The sequence below is a fragment of the Falco punctatus genome (genome assembly GCF_963210335.1).
Source record: "Falco punctatus genome assembly, chromosome: 11".
In the NCBI taxonomy this organism is placed as follows: Eukaryota; Metazoa; Chordata; class Aves; order Falconiformes; family Falconidae; genus Falco; species Falco punctatus.
The window spans coordinates 568,855-585,480 of NC_137591.1; the positions used below are offsets into that span (position 1 = coordinate 568,855).

Below are 16,626 nucleotides of genomic sequence, written 5' to 3' on the forward strand. Positions count from 1 at the left end.
ATAACAATTTAATGTCTGTAAAACAATGTTGTCGCTTGTACGTTGAACCCCCCTCAGAATGCCTGACAAAATCTCATTGTTTTGTGAAAACGTTGTGGAAGATTGCCGCTCTGTGCTTCAGTGGATGCTCCTGTATGAATTTTCCCTTGGATTTTTAATGGTTGTCTCCATTTGGTTTTAATCTGCTTAACAGAATTATTGCTGGTGAAGATTTACATGGCTCTAATTGGGTCTGCCCTAACATTTTAAATTTTAAACCAAGCTGACATAGCTGGATGACTTCTTCTCCCCTTTTGCTTTTTAATGGTTTCTCTTTCTTGCTTCCTCTTTTGTAACTTTGTGATAGTTTTTGAAGATTTCAAACCAGTCCAGGAGGAAATAGCAAATGCAATTGGAAATGATCACGATGTGAATTCTGAACCTGAATCTAGCAATTCCCATACAGATGAGGAAGAAGAGAACATAACAAATACAGAGCGTGATGCTGCTGAAGGTGAGGTGGGCCATCAAGTGGGGACATGGATTAAATCTTACTCATCTGAAAGCTTTTTATAGAAGTGTTTGCCCTTTCCCTTTCATTTCTAGGCTGTTAAACCCTCCTTGTGCTCTTTTCTTTCCTAACTTGTATAAAACTGGATGCTGACTAGCTGGCTTCTGTAGTCATGTATAATTAATGCCTTTTTGGCAGTTACAATGGTCTTAGGCCATGAAAAAACTGGCTGCCAATCAAAAAAATAGCTGTGGAAAGCAGGAATCCAGTGAGTTTCCCTTTGTTTCCAGGTAGCATGGGGCCTCTCTGGGAAACACGTTGTCAAGACAGGCAGGATGGGACTGACAGACTGGGAGTGAAGCTGAACTGCAGAGCTGATCTCTGTGCTGTGCCCTGTTTGTCTCCCAAACTCATCTCCCTGTTAGTAGTTGGCATAATTGGTGGTGAGGAAATTTCAGCTTGATCTTGGTTCTCTCCAAAACCATTTCTGGTCCTTGCAACCCTAGCAGTTTATTGCTGGAGATGTGATCTGCCTGACAGAAGAGCCTTGTGTGTTAAACAGGGGATGTTAAAGCCAGCTACCCTGCTGCAGCAGTGAGCCGCAGTGACAGTAAACGTGGTTCTACTCCACACTAGCAACGAGTCTGAAAGAGAAGAAAACCATAGGTTAAAACTGACCTCGGTCTGCACTGTTGCTCTTATATTTCCTTCTTCCATCCTCTGAGAGTCTAACAGCTGGCAGGAACAGGTCATATATATTGTCTTTAAATTGCTAGTTGTGCACAGTCTTGTACTTCAGCACATTAATCCAGGGTGTTCTAAGTTTGTTCCTGGTCAGCTGGGAGCCTTTTGATCTTCTTCTTCTTCTCTGTAGTCCAAGAACATAGTCTCTTAAGGTTTGTTGTCTTTCATCCAGAAGGTATATACAGGAGGCTGGAGATTCCTTCTCATCTCTGGTCGGTCAGTAATCATCTTTTTCTCAGTAGTTCTTTCTCAAATGAGATTGCTTCTGCCTTGGTCTCATCAGCTGACCTCAAACAACTGTCTATAACATGTAATTTCAAAGTCCAGTAGTCTTCAGGTGTTGGTCTTCATTTCTGATCTGTGTTCCTGACACATAGACCAGGGTAGAGGATGTGGTTCCTGGGCAGCCTGACTTGTGTGTCCATTGTCCCTCCAAATCACGGTTGAAACAAGATTGCTTTCCAGGCAGGTGACCTTTGGAAAGCCTGGAATCTCCTAGTTGTTAACTGCTCAGGTTCACACGGTGCCTCATTCCAGCCCAGTGCAGGACCTCACTTTACAGAAGGGAATACTATGTAAGCAGCAACCAGAGCAATTAACTCCTCTCTCTGCTAATGAAGCAGGTAAACATGTAGACTATAGCGCACACAACACAGCATTTGGTTTCTTTTAGACAAAGTGAATAAAGCATCTATTTTACAGGAACTGGCAAAATCCATTACATTAGACTCAGTCCAGTATTAGCAGCCAGACAGTTCAGACACTGTGCTTTTGTGGAGGCAGTAATATTTAACACTGGGTGACAGTTTGGAATGTTTTATTTTGTTTTGTACCAAAACTTCCCTTAGAAATTTTGTAAATGATTACTTGTTACTGATCTTGATGGTGGGCCTGAGCTCTCCCAGATTCAGGAGGTGGGATTTTCAGTGTGAGTGCTGTAAAATTATGATAGTGATTGATAACTGATTTTTATATATGTGTATAAGAGAAGAAACAATTTAAAATATAAGGGACAGAAAGCTAGTAGTAAGCATAAGCAACCAACTTGGTGCAAGGCGCATCTTGAGTGAAGGCATGATTTCTCATATTGCAAAAGACAGAGTTTTTAATTCTAAAGTGTGGTCTAGTGTTCAGGTGATGTGTGGTCTGGTGGGAGGAAACAAACTGCTGTGCTCTCTTCTCTCCTTCCCCGACCACCATTCTCTCTCTGGAAACTTTCTTCTCAGTCTGTCCTCTCTTCTTCTGGTTCCTTTACTGCCTGCAGCTGCTTGAGCTGCCTTGTGCACCTTCTGCTTTCCTCTGCAGCAGACCTGCCCCATGAGTGAACCGGGTGCAGCTCTGAAGGGCGGGGGGGAAGAGTGGCAGTGGGGATTGGCCAGGCCAGCGGAAGGGCTGTGGAAGGCAGGTGCAAGGCGCAAGCTCTGCTCTGCTGGCAGAGATGGGCTGGACAAATAGTGTCCTCCAGGCCTGTTTGTCACCTGGAATCTTCTCTGGCTGCCCTTCCAGAGATGGGGTCCAGTTGCACAGCAGCTGCCTGAGCAGGCAGCAAAAAGCAGTAATTGTGGAGTGCAGTAGTGAAAGAAGGTAAAAATTAAGTCAGAAGCAGTGGGAGATGATTTGGCGCGAGACAGCCTTTGCCCAGTTTGGGAAAGGGCAGCTTGGGACAGACATTGCTCCTTGCTCCTTTCAGTGGCACAAAACTTCTCATTTTCTAAAGAATGGGAACCTGCCACATTCGTACATAACATCAGTGTACAGGCTTTGTGCAGACTGCTGCCGGTGCCTGCCTGGGGATGGATCCTGGAGCGCCGAACTCAATGAGGGCATTGCCGTTAAGTTCCCAGGGGGCAAGAGTCTACCCTGTGTTATTTCCCTGGTGTAATTAAGGAATCCATGGGAACCCATTTTACAGGAACAGCTGACTGTTCTTCTTCCTGTAGAAATGACTGTGTGTGTATTTCACATGAGCAATTTACCACCTATTTGTGAATATTACTGTGAAGCCTGTAGCTATTTCGTACACACACCTGAGCTCCCTGCTGGGCAGATGAGGGAGAGAGCGAGAGAGAGAGGAGGCAGGGCAGGCAGAACTGCCAGAATTGAAAGCTGGTCACGTATGAACATTTTTGCTTGAATTAGTTATGCCAGATGCCAGAACGTCAGCACTAGAAACATAGTCAGAGCACAGGTGTGTGATGAGAAGCAGCACAGCACATTTTCTTCTTGTCACCATGCTGATGTCCTTTCAATGCTTGGGAGAGATAGCATCTTTAATAATAACCCTGTAAAACAGCCTTAGCACTAATACAGTTCTCAATAAAACTTATGTTTTGATTATTTCTTAATAGCACCAGATGGAGCTTTCTTGGCAGAAGCCACAAGAGCACTTGATGTGCAAAAGGCAGCAGAGCAAGTGGTACAAGCGGGGTGGATTGCAGGGGAGAGACACGCGCTGGAGAAGGAAGGTTTGGTTGCTGAGGGAGGAGATGCTCGCACCGAAGAAGCAGGAGAAGAAATGGCATGGGCAGGAGATTTGTTGCCCAAGGAGGACACAGTGGCCGCGCTGGAGGCAGAAGGCCAGCCTGCGGTGCTGGAGTCTGCACCTGGGGAGAGTGCTGTGGCAGAAGATCCGCGTGGAAAGGGGGCAGGGAGGGGAATGGTGTCTGGCGTAGAGGTGGCAGCTGGGTGGCAGGGGGCTCTGGTGGAGGGGACAGAGAGCGAGGCAGCACTGGGGGAGCAGGCACCCGGGGGAGAGGAGCTGGCAGGGGCACTGCTAGGGACAGGGGTGGCTGGAACGGTGTGCGAGCAGGTGGAGGTGTCTGGGGGCACCTCTCAGGCAGAAGAGGCTGCGGAGGCAGCCCCCGAGGCAGGGGAGGCCGTGAGGGTGATGGGCCCTCGGCTGCAGGTGGTGGCCGAAGCAGAGGGGCCCGCAGCAGAGGGAGGTTTTGCAGGGCAGGGCCTTGCCGCGGCTGTGCCTGAGGGAGAGGAGGCTGCGGAGGATGCCAGCCTGGCAGAGGGGGGCATTGCCGGGGTGGTTGGCCCTGAAGGAGAAAAGCCCGTAGGGGAAGCCTTTTCTGAATGGGAGGTGGCTGTGGAGAAGCCTGGGGCTCTCCTGGAAGCATTAGGGGACACAAACATTTCCCCAGGAGCTGCAGTGCCCGGAGGACAAGAAGGCTTTGTAACATCAGATGAGTTTGCCCAGCTGAAAGCACCGGGGGAAGAGTGGATGGAGGTGGGGAAAGTGGCCATAGGGGCAGCGACATCTGAGAGTGGCGAGACATCAGCGGTGGAAGGGAGCTCTGCCCCGAGAGCAGAGGATGTGGTGGTGGAGCCTGGTGGGGGTCCTGTGTGGCAGGTGGCACCTGTGTTAGAGGCAGTGGTGGCTGCTGGCGGGGACCCCCTAAGCCAAGGGTCACCTCAGCTGGAGGAGACCGCTGCAGCGGAGAAGGAGGGCTCAGCAGAACCCCTGTGGAGTGGAAGCCCATCTCTAGGCAGCAGAGCAAGGACAGACAGTGCGATGGACGGTCAGCCTGGTGGAGGGGTGGGGGGAGTATCCACCGAGGGAGCCAGGACAGAGGCAGGAGGTGGGGAGGTGGCGGCGGCCGGAGTGCCGGGCCCTGGGGAGCTGGCGGCGGGGCCGGAGGGGTCTCCTGCGGAGGGGGTGCTGGGCAGCACGGTGCTGCCTGCCCCGGGGCTGCGCGTGAGCGGGGCGATGGTGGCAGGGGAGGTGGGCGGCCAGGCAGGGCGTGGGGCAGTGGCTGCCGGCGATAGTGGGTTGGGGGCACAGGAGGGGGTGACAGGAGCAGCGTGTGGGGGACAGAGCGGGACGGGGGCGGCAGCAGGGGGGGCAGCTGGGGAGTCTGGGAGGCACCGGGAAGGGCTGGCTGATGGAGCTGTGGCCTGTGGGCGAGGGGTGAAGCAGGGAAGGGGGACAGCGCCGGCGGGGTCTGAGGGCCAGGGCGAGGTGGAGCAGGAGTGGGGCACAGCGCGTCTTGTGTCCCCATGGCCTGGAGAAGTGCGTGGAGCGATGGCCTCTGGGGAGCGGCCGATTGCAGAAACCTCGAGTGCCCCCGCACTTGGGGATGGGGGAGTGGAGCCAGGGGGGAGAGTGTCTGCAGGGGGCGAGGGGCTGTGGCCGGGCACCCAGCTGCAGCGGGCAGCCCGGGGCACAGGGGCAGCGGGGGGCAAGGATGGGCCACAGGAGGGGGCAGAGCAGGCAGGAGCCAAAGCCGAGGAGGAACAGCCAGGCCCCTGTGAAAACACAGCGGGAGAGGTAGCGAGCGCCTGGGCGAGGGCACCGAGCGCTGCTGGGGCCGGGGAGCCACGGAAGGACGGTCCCGTCGGAGGGAGCGCCGGCACCCTGGCAGCTGATGTGGGCGAGAGGAGCTGCGGTCCCTGAGAGGTGAGTCCTGCGTGAGCTGGATGCTGCCCCCACGCCCACTCCGCTCCCCACGCTGGTCCTGTCAGAAGTGGAGGATGAGCCACTTGGTCCCATTTCTTGTACTTCCCTTCAGTATCGGCTGCTGGTGGCTGGGGTAAGGGACAATCAGTCCTTTCAGGTGGGAGCTTCTGCATTCTCTCCTGTTCCTGAAATCATGTTGCCAGCACCTCTGCTCTGGCGCTAGTGCCTGCAGCCCCTCCGTTGTCTCGCCCCTCTGGCCGCACGGAGCAGCTCCCACCACCCAGTGCGCAGCTCCTCTGCCCAGTGCTGGCGGCAGGCGAGCCTTGGCAGCGCTCATCTTCTCTGCTTACTCCTTACTTACATCTGCTTGTAGGAAATCTGTAACAGCAGTATCTCAGTAGCTGAAAGTTCAGCATGTTTCCTGTAAAGCTAATGGTTTTTCTTGTATCGTAGGATGCTTTAAACCCAGCCGCAGTTGTGGTGCCCTCAGTACAGCCTCAGGATGGGGAAGAAACTCTCCTCTGAGCTTTTTCTGCAGCTCCTTCAGTGCCGTGTCCTGCAACATCTACACAAATCGCTGTGGATTTGTGCCAGTTGGGATGTTCACTTCTTTATTTTACTCTGCAAGTACTGCAACCATCTGTCTCGTTTTACTAGAGCAGCTTCTCAGTGTGTGGCAGACAACTGAAATAAGCCTGTATATTCCAGCCCAGGAAAAAGCACTCCATAATTATGAAGATAATAATCACAAGGCTTGTGCCACAGCTGTCATGCTTGTTTTTCCCAAAACACAGCAAAATATTGGACTGGCTGAACCTCCCCTCCTCCCCTAGACAGCGCTTGCTTCTGCTGGCTGGTGGGAGGGAGGGCTGAGGGCAGATGTGCCGTACGTGTTTCCATAGGGCAAGGAGCGTGTCTGTGAAGAGTGCCGGTGTTTGTGTGTCTCTGTGTGCTGGCTGCATTTTTCTGCGTGTCATTTACCTTCCTGAACCACAGGCTCTTCGCCCCAAGCTGGGGCCGTGTCTTCAGTGCTGTGCGTAGGGACATGCCTTGGTTCTGGTAAGAGCATCCGGGGGTGCTCGGCAGAGGTGTGGAACAGCAGCGTTGCTGGGGGAAGGGTGGCCTCGTGCAGGGGTGTTTAGCTTGGGGGCTGCGGCCACCCACCTGCCAGGCCAGGGAGCCCTTCCCGGGTGCCGGGCGGGTGGTGCAGGGGGCTTCGTGGGAATCCGGGCTTGCTGCTGGCCATGCTTCAGGGCATTCTTGGGACCTTGAAATGTTGTTGAAAATTGCTAAATCGAAACCGTTCTAATGTTTGTCACTGAATAAAGCCTGGCCTTTTGCTTTTGCTGCCGTCTGTCAGGAGTAGCTCCCTGGGCCCACAGAGTCCCTGGCGGGAACGGCAGGAGGGGTGGTGAGCGCAAAGCTTTTCAGCGCGGTGCTGGCCGTGGGTCTCCGTGACTGCAGTCTCCTTTCCAGCTCTGCCACACCTCCGAGGGCTCCCCGAGACCCTCCTGGGCTGCAGCGTGCAGGGCAGGGTGTGCAGCGCCTGGCGGGCCTTGCTGGGGGGGCTGCAGGGTGCTCAGCCCCCACAGGGCGGGACTGCAACTGTTTCACTTTGGGAAATAGAACTGAAATGAGCAGGAGTTTCAGTGAGTGGATTGTTACCGTAAGTCACTTAAGATCAATATACATGGGATAGGGCATTTAAATGGGATCAAGTAATCCATGTTTGTTCCCTCCTGTAGTAAAGATGTTGCATTTGTATTTTCAGTCTGGATGCTAGGGAGTGCTTTGGGAGGGAAAGGCAGACAAAAAGGGCTGGTAATAGCTTTACAGTTCTCAGTAGTCTAAATGAAAGCACTGTGTCAAGTGATCCTGAGCAGTGCGGTCGAATTCAATGCAAGATCTGCAGTATTTGCTTAAAAACAATATTTGACTTTTGATCATTAGGCAATGGGCTTTTGCTTTTAACTAGGGAATGTCCATGAAGTGTGAAGGGGCTTATTCACTGGACCAAGATTTCTTCAGTGTTGTTCAATATTAAAAAAAAAATAATGCAGTAAATAGCTGATTGGTGTTTACACACTCCACAGTTGAATTCACCTGGTATGTGAAGTGTTCAGAATTTAAATTCATTCTAAAGACCTTCTCCAGAGGTTTGTTTTTTCTCTATACATGTGTGCACATGCACATTTACTTGGGTCTGTGAAAAAAACCCACACCAGTCTGTGCAGTTCCTTGGCTTTTTGCACACGATATCATTGTAGGAGTAACACCTGCCAGTCGGGTAGGGCCCGGTCTCCGGTATTTCTCTCTGCTTTCTAACCAAATGGCTAATGTTGGGTTGAGTATTTGTGCCACTAAAACTGCATCGTGCAGGTATCCACGCAGAGCAAATGCCTGTGGCTTGTGAGCGTGCCTGTACCAAGGCCGTTCACATGCACAGGCTCCTGCACACGGGCTGCAGCTTGGGTGCGAAGGATGGACACGGGCAGGGGGAGGAGCGCAGGGATTTGCCTCAGGGATTCCCAAGGCCAGGCTGAGGCTGCACTGGGGCAGGCCTTGAGCTGCTTTGCTGAGCACAGGATGGAAATGTGAGAGGTAGGAGGTGTGATTCTTGTAGGCAAGTGCCGGAGTCATCTGCAGTGTCTCAAAATACTCTTAACCAATACTCCTGCTCTGGGAAGGGAGAGCGTGGGGAGCGGGTCCGAGCTCCGGCGCTGGCTGTGTCATGTCAAGGGGGCTGTGGTCCTGCCCTGCCCAGCCCTTCCTTGGCAGGGGTGATGCAGCGGTGGGGGTCAGCACCCGGGGCAGCTCGCCCGCGCTCGGGGCTGGCTGCAGCTGCAGCCGCTGAAGCGGGTTTCTCCTGGTGCAGCCTCTCACTGGCCACCAGCCTCCACTCCCAGCACTGGGGGAGAGGTTCTTTCCGTGCGGGCAGCAGCTTCCTTTAAAGAAAGGCGGCATCCAGCGCATGCTGGGGATGATTAAGTGGCAGTAAGAGTTAGCAGCAGCAGCAGCCTCAGTGAGATCCACTGCAGCCTTTTAGAAAAGAAGGCAGGAGCTGGTAATCAAGAGGCAGCTGAACTCCCAGGGTGCTCTCAGGCTGTAGAAGACCTGGGGCACCAGGGAAGCCCTGGATGAACAGTGCAGTGGTGATGGTAAGGCACTGGAAAGCGGACAATTCATCACTTAAAATAGTTAAAAATATTTTTAAATGGCACTTGTGTGTATGATTTTAAAAATTGGGGAAATGAATCCTTTGGTGAGGAGGACCGTGCAGACTTGTACAGGCCCTTGTATTGCTCTAAAAAACCCACACTTCAAATACTCTGCTTTTATATACTGATAGAAAAAAGATTTATTAAATTTCCCAAGAGCACTCCATATTTTTGGAGCTCATATCATATTGATGAGATCATCTGCTCTCTTCCATGCTGCTTTCTCTGACGGCTGTATTTATGGGATGGATCCAGGCGAGCTTTGATCTGTGGTGAGGAAACAGCCCACCCCCCACCCCAAGAGCTCGCCCACGCTGTGTGCAGACTGCCCCTGCACGCCCGCCACCCCCCTCGCCCCATCCCCTGTCTGCTTTGTTTGCCAGCGGCTTGGGGGGATGGCACGGCGGCGAGGGGATGGTGCGGTGGCACGGCAGAGGGACGTGAGCTAGATTGGCACCTGGGCCCACTGAGACAACTGATTTCTGAAGTGGTCGGAGGACTTGAACCAGGTATGGAATTGAGTTTCTTTTGGCAGTTTTGGCTCCCAAGAGCTGCCCTAGTGCTGCTGGTGTGGCTGTTGCACATGTACCACTTGTGTACTTTCAAAACGTGAGTATAGCTCTCATCTGAGCAGGTGGAATTTTGGTAAGAAGCTAAACCACTGAAATGGATAATTTTACAGTTTTGGAAATGCTACCCTGGTCTCCTATCCATTGCTAGTCAGTATTTAACTTCAAAGTGAAAAAATGTAGGTAGCACTTAGGGAAAAACAAAATATGCACCACACACACACACACAAAAAAAATAAATAGCCTAATTAAACTGAACCTATGTGAGAAAAGCTACCACCTGACACAGTTGCCACTGGCAAAACTCATTTTTGGCTCATCAGAAAGGCTTTTTTCTAAACTGTCTAAGCCACCAGGTGTTCTCGGCAGCCTGCAGCCGTGCTGGTGACTGCTGCACCTGCACTGTTACTGGTCTCGCAGCCAAGTCGTGCCTTGTGCCACTGCTCAGGCCATGCATTTCACCCACTGGGAACCCAGCTGGCTGCGCACTGTGGGCACGGTGCAAGACCGACTCTTCAGCTGGCACCGGGCACAAGCCTCGGACATCGCTGGTGGGGATGTGAGGTGGTGCCCAGCGGTTGGCGGGGGAGCACCTTGCACGGGCGTGTCTGTCCCAGCCTCGCGCCAGCTCCCAGGTGAGTTTCTCTGGCGGAGCATTTTCTGCAGTGCTTGGCAGGCTCGGCTGTACAACGCAAGTGTGACCGAGCCCTCTGCCTGCCTGCGCGCCCGGGCCTCGCGGTGGCCGTGCCCTGGGAAGCTGGTGGGGGCCACCCTGCAAGAAAAGCCCTCTGGCTCCCGGGCTGCCCCTGCTGCAGAGGCGCTGGGCTCGCTCCTGCTTACGGTGCAAGCACTTGCTTGGTTGGACACCAGTTCATTTTAATCTAGATCATCTATTACTGCTATGTTAAACAATTTAAAACATTGCTACAGCTACCAGGCACTGGCTGGTCTTAAAAGCATGGTAAGAATCCTTGGAGCATCTTATTCTTTATAAATATTTCAGTGTGCTGGGCTCCTTGGGCTTCTCTGGGAACACTGCAAACTCATTTAATTCCTGCAGATAACCTTAGAGCATGTTCTATTCAGTAATTTACATTTTTCAGAGTTTTCATTTGTATTAATAACTGATCACTCCTATGAAAGACACTTTCCCCCTAAGCCTGATGATCCTTCTATAGGGACCAATTAACTAAGACACTATTTTCTTCAAGGACCCAGTAATTTTAATCACTAGTAAAATTATTTGCAAGCCCTTGGCCTTGTAAAGACCTTTCTAAACTACAAAAGTTTTGCCTTCAAAAGCTTTCTAACTTTTTTGTTGGTGGTGGTTCCACGTGCCCACTTCTGACGCTTGCTGAGGCGCTCAGCAGCCATACCAAGCAGCTCAGGTACCGGTGAGTACACAGAGGTATTAATGCAGATGCAGTCTGCCCTCCTTGCTCTATTTTCTGTTCTCTAATCCTGTTTAGTTTCTGGTTTTTTTCTGGGTTTCAGGTGTGGTTGCTGTATTAATGAAGAGGCATCGCATAATCAGTTTAAGCAAGGGAAAAAGACATGGTGCAGAGGTATTTGTAAGAAAAAATTCCTGTTGAAAAGGAAGCTTAATACTGGAACGGATTTTTCAGCTATGACAATTGATTGATCCTTTCTGCCCTGTTGGTGTCTCACACACAAGGAGTGAGATCTGACCTCTGTCCATCCCCACCTTCTTCAGCTTGTTCCCTACCTGTGCTTCGGTAGCTCTACCATAGGAAATACCTGGTCAATTAGAGTCAGGCCAGGAATTTTCATTGGCATCCCAAATGCACCCTCTCCCGTCTGCTGTGCACGTCTTTCCTCAAAACCTGTCAATGTCCGGTGTTGCTCTCACTTCTAGAAAGAATACAATCAATTTCCTCCAGTTGCAAAGAAATCTGGATGCTGTTTTGTTGCAGTTTGCTATCACAGAATCACGGCATGGTTTGGGTTGGCAGGGACCTTTGAGACCACCCAGTCCCACCCCCCACCACGGGCAGGGCCCCCTCCCCCCAGCCCAGGCTGCTCCCAGCCCCGTCCAGCCTGGCCTTGAGCCCTGCCAGGGATGGGGCACCCACAGCTGCTCCGGGCAGCCTGGGCCAGCGCCTTGCCGCCCTCATTGTAAAAAATTTCTTCCTTATACTGAGTCTGAATCTACCCTCTTTTAATTTAAAACTATTAATCGTCATGGGGTTAATGAAACAAGGGGCAAGTGAAACAAAACCAATAAAAAACCACCTCTAAATCTTGCTAAGTGAAATCTTCCCCAATTTTATTGCTTCATGATTGTGAAATTAATGGCATGCATGGAAGGTGTGAGTTGGTAAAGCCTACTATGCATTTATAGTTCACATGCATTGCACTGTACGACGCCTCATGGCAGACCCTGGTTCAGGGACCACAGCTGTGAGAGACCAACACCCTTATAACATCCACAGAGCAACACACAGCAACTGTGAATGCACATTTCTGCTCAGCCAGTAAGACAGCTGTGCCTTTGAGGACAGCTGAGGAATAATATTACAAGATTGCTTGCAGCTAAATGTTGCTAATTTGAAAAAAGACCTCAGAAAAAACCAGCATAATTAAGTTTCTAATTGCTTTTAGAAGAGTTCAAGTTTTCCTGCCCTACCTCTTTTTCCCCGCCTTTTTTTTTAATATTTAATTTCCAGTGATTAGAGCTGCTGTTGCAAAGCCTGGTGGTGGCTCTGGGTGTGCAGCATGTGGGAGATGGCACTCTGCTGCAGCTTTGCTTTGAGTCAGAAATGCAGTTTTGCACTGCGTTAAGATTATCATATTTGTGACACCATTTTACATATTCTCCTTCTGGTTTAAGGTTCTGGAGTTCCCGCATTGCTTTCTGTAAGCAAATGACTGAAAAAAGCTTACACTCTGGTAAAAACAATCACTCAAACCAAAACAAGAAAGTGGATAAGAAAACACAAACCTCTGGAAGAGTACAATTAAGATGGCCACCAAAATACCTCTGTTCTCAGTGAGCAGGAAAGCAGCCAAAGATCAGGGCTCTGAAGAGCCGCTGTGCTGGGGAGCCGCGTGAGCCCATGGTGCCAACAGAGAGACATGGGATGTGCCTGGGACGGCAGAGAACTCCAAAAGAAAGCAGATCTGGTTCAGAAGCTGGGGGCAGGAACATCTCTGCCTCCATGGTGGCCTAGCTGGTGGGGGGCGGGGTCAAGAGGCTGCTTCTCTCCGTCTGCCAGCCAGGGAGGGGTTGATAGCCCCACGCCTTAGTGCAGTCCAAGCTAAGGACGCCTGGACTTGGAGCTCTGAAACTGCAACAGATGCGTTTTTACTTTCACCTTGTGATACTATTAATGCTCAAGATGAAAGTGCAGCATTCCTTGTGGACATTCACTTTGTTAAAGGGTAGATGCACACCACCAAAAAAACCTCCAACCCTCAGGCAGGTCAGCAGAGAACGATGCTAAAGCAGAGCTTATGACAAGGACATTCACCATCAATAATAAAGCGGTTTGGTTTAGGCACCCTCAGTGTACCACACGGTGCCTGGGAGCGAGGCTGGTGCAGTGACAACTGTTGCTGCTGGTTGATGGCGAGTCTCTCTGCAGGTGGACAGTGCAGGCGGCCGGTTCATGCTGTCAGTTGCTTTCTTCAAAGCTGCCGCTGCTGCTGCAGGAGTGAAACCTCATGGTACTCATGGGATCCGACACGTAGCCTACAAGATGCAGAGAGAAGTTCACATGTGGCTCAACATAGCAGTGACTCTCCCCCACTTTCCCTGCGGTGACAATGTCAACAAAATAACGTGCGTATCAGTTTGAGATGAGCAGACACAGATCTTTTTGCTGGCTGCAAATTTCCATTCAGTATCATCTGCTGCAGAAAAATTTTAATAAGAAGTAAACTGACCCTATCACTCAGGATGAATTCACAATAATCAAGCACAAAGAAACTTTGGTGTAACAGACAATATCAAGTTTTAGTAACACAGCGGAAATTTGCTATTCAAAAATAATACCTTTTGCCCTTTCTGCTAGAGCTTTGGAGGGCTCAAAATAAGCATTTTGGTAAGCATTTAAATAATATTATAGGTCTTGACACTACAAAACAGAAAGCAACTGGTCTTGCCAGCACAGTATTTCAAATCATGAGCTGCTCCAACAATGCCAAAGAAACCACGTCTCCCTTTCCAGTGTCACTGGTCAGCTGCTCCCGTTCTTATTTTACTGTAGTAACAAAATACAGTGGGACCAACTCACATTTCACAATGACCAGGCATTGTACAGAGATACTCGGATGCTTGAGAAACAAGTGAGCAGAGGAATTGGAACACAAAAACTTTCTGGGGCGCTGGCTGGGGTGGGAGAAGGGTTAGAACACATCACTAACACTCCTGCAAGCCAGGTTCCTGGTGATAAACAAAAGACACACAGCTGCACAAAATGAAGACTCTGGTAATTATGACAGTACTGACCACAACATCGCTAAACTGTAGTTCATAAGCAGCTCTGGTTTATCTCCTAATCTCGACACACCAGGCTTTGAAAGCTGGCAGCCAAGGTTTTCCTTAAGGAATCTCGCGCATATCCTAAATATGCCGGGCCTTAACACTGCCGCTCTTCTGGCACATGCTGGATGTACCCTGGACACTGGGAGGTGAAGGTAGGCGTGTCGGTGCTGAAGCCAAAGCCAGTGTGTCACTGTGTACGTGAGGAACAATGGTCTGTGGCGGGGCACGCTGCAGGAGCAGGATGTACTTCTGAGGGCCTCTGCAGCTGTGGGGACAACGCTTGGCACTGTGCTGCAGTCCACTGAGCATCTGGGTGGGAGACCGTCCGCTGCTCCACCCTCACTTCCCTTTGCCTTCCTGCTGCTACACGGTGGGGAGCCTTTGCTTTACTAAATGCTTTCATGTTTCAAATGCCCTTGACCGTATCCTCTGGTGGGGTTTTTTTCCCTTGCAGTGCTTGTGAGTTGCATACTAGCCAGGATGAAGACTTGGAGGGTGCTTGGCTTGGCTGACTCCTGGGGGTCTGGCTCTTCTTGCCTGCCAGGGATGTACCTCCTCTCGGTTGGAGGGTGCCCTTTCCAAGCGCCAAGGGGGATGACAAATGCTCTGCCAGAGCTTGCCTTGTTGCAGAACTGCTCAGTGAGTGCATGCACTTCCCTGTGTCGCAGGACCGCTTCTGTGCTGCAAGCCTTGCCAGCGCCTTCTCTGCAGCTGGGAAACTGGTGACTGTTGCAGCAGCATCATTGAGCTTGTCTGCCAGCGTCTGAGAGCTGCAGTGAGCAAGGAGAAGCCAAAGTCAAAATTAAACTCTGTTTACGGCAAGAGGACATACAGTTTTCTTTGGGCAGTGTGTACCTGCTTCATCAGATTTCACTGCTTTCAAGGTAGTGTTTAACTCAGAATTTGTGAAACTTCCTGTGATGAGCAGGGGCTTTGCTTTCACTGTAGAATCCAGGGTTGTGTTTACTTGCAGAATTTCTATTTTCAAATATAGCCAATGAAAAAAATTGTTGGCTATCACAGAGGCTCTTGCTGGAATGGGAGCAGGGTGCTTTTGGGGTTTTTGCTGAGAAAGGAAAACAGTGAGTGTATTCTCTATTGATAACAGACTGCAAGCACCAATGAGGATAATGGGAAACATTAGGCAAAAAGCAAACAGAAAGAAAAAAGATCAAAATGGACATGAATGGGGAGAGACAGCGGTGAAATCCGTTTATGTGGGATAAATAAAGAGTGCAAATATTTGCAATCATTGCACCAAGCACACTAATAAAAAAGGGCTCAGGGCTTTCTGTCTTCTGGTGTGCTGCTGTGCATTGTAATGGCTTCGTCACTCTGCCAGGACCTGGAAGCCTGGGCTGCAGCCAGGGCAGCGTGGCTGGGCCTCTGGAGCAGCTGGGTTTGGTGCTTTGCAACGAGGGATGGCGATTACTCACGATACATATCCTGGTGACACTGCAGGACTCAAAGCTGCAGCGGTCTGCTGAAATGAAGTACGTGGCAAGGAGTAGCTTTTCCAGTCCCGTTGTGTCTAGCAGGCAGGTTCTTCACTTTCCTCTGCACCTCCCTGGCTTTTTCCACTGCTCACAGTTAGTGCAAGGCTCAGCTTGGCCAGCTCTTGGCTGTGCTGCACTGTGGCCCTGATAGCCCGACCAGTGACACGGGCCTCTGGCTGGGGCTGCCTCCTCTGCTACTCACACACTTTCAGTCCCTTCTGTGGAAACTATGATTCAAGGAACAGCAATATGTGAAAATAAATCTTGAGGTCTCGTGTGTGGAGTCTGAAATCACACCTTAATCCCACAGTTTAAATGCAGCCACTGAGAGTCTCTTCTCCACCAGCCCTCCGTTCCCTGTTGTCCCTTTTTAATACAGACTTGAGAAGCCCTCTTCAGTCTTGCCTGGATGGTCTTACTCTAGGAGTTCAGTAAAGATTTCTGTTTCATTCTTGTTTTCTTCCTCCTTGAGTTTTCCAGTTGCCAGGTACCTGATGAAAGCTGTGCCTCGAGGAATGGCTCTCTGCAGCTGTGAAATGCACACACAATGCAAAGGGTTTGTTATTTTTCAGTTTTAGAGGTCGTTACCTTGCTACTCATTATGACAGCAACACTGCTGTTAGCATTGTACTCAATAAATATTTATATGACCAGGTTTTCTCTTTTTCTCACCCAATGTGCTCTGTTCAGAAAGGGGCGAGAGTGCGAGAGTCATGCTGAGGCCCGTGAAAAACAGCAAAATGACAAGCTTCTGACATGTGCTTCAGGCAGAACAAAACACTGAATTCTCCTGGTCACATAAGAGGTTGGAACGTGGTAGAAAAGGGAACAGATGCTGGGAGAGGAGTGAGAAGGCCCCAGGGCAGGGGACAGCAGCCAGCTCTGAGGATGGCAACCCTGTGAAGTCAATGGATCCACTCAGCACAGTTGCCATCTGAACATACAGAAAAACGTATGTAAGCACAGAGCATACAGAAAAACGTGTTTTCCTTGTACGTACTTATGAGGTGTGCCTTGGACAAACGGACGCTTTACACAGCACGGAACACCTCTGCTGATGGCAGATGCAGAGAGACCTTCCTGCTGGGGTGCCTGGTGTACGTATCTCCTTCGAAGTCAGTGTTGCTTGTCAAAGCCCAGCCCCACGCCTTGGTACTGAAGATGTTGCTGTCATTCTCTGCCATGTCAGCCTCACAGCTC

The 16,626-nt window shown here is 50.7% G+C and overlaps 2 protein-coding genes and 1 long non-coding RNA gene across 3 annotated transcripts in view; 2 read left to right on the forward strand and 1 right to left on the reverse strand.

Moving 5' to 3' along the window:
- Nucleotides 1-5,156, forward strand: part of ERICH3 (glutamate rich 3) — a gene marked incomplete at its 3' end in the record, with an annotated part of 46,126 nt that extends 40,970 nt beyond the window's left edge. The window contains exons 14-15 of the mRNA XM_080407693.1: nt 347-493; nt 3,583-5,156. Of these exons, the coding sequence (XP_080263819.1) occupies nt 347-493; nt 3,583-5,156 (1,721 nt within the window). The remainder of the gene's footprint in view (nt 1-346; nt 494-3,582) is intronic.
- Nucleotides 5,157-5,159: 3 nt separating this feature from the next.
- Nucleotides 5,160-16,431, forward strand: LOC308071432. Its single transcript, XR_013931203.1, has 3 exons — nt 5,160-5,636; nt 6,090-9,126; nt 9,238-16,431. It is a non-coding gene; the product is annotated as an uncharacterized lncRNA (long non-coding RNA).
- LOC308071422 (serine/threonine-protein kinase TNNI3K) overlaps nt 13,012-16,626 on the reverse strand; it is a 115,389-nt gene continuing 111,774 nt past the window's right edge. Inside the window, exon 27 of the mRNA XM_080406822.1 lies at nt 13,012-13,135. Within this exon, the coding sequence (XP_080262948.1) occupies nt 13,059-13,135 (77 nt within the window). The 3' untranslated portion in view covers nt 13,012-13,058. The remainder of the gene's footprint in view (nt 13,136-16,626) is intronic.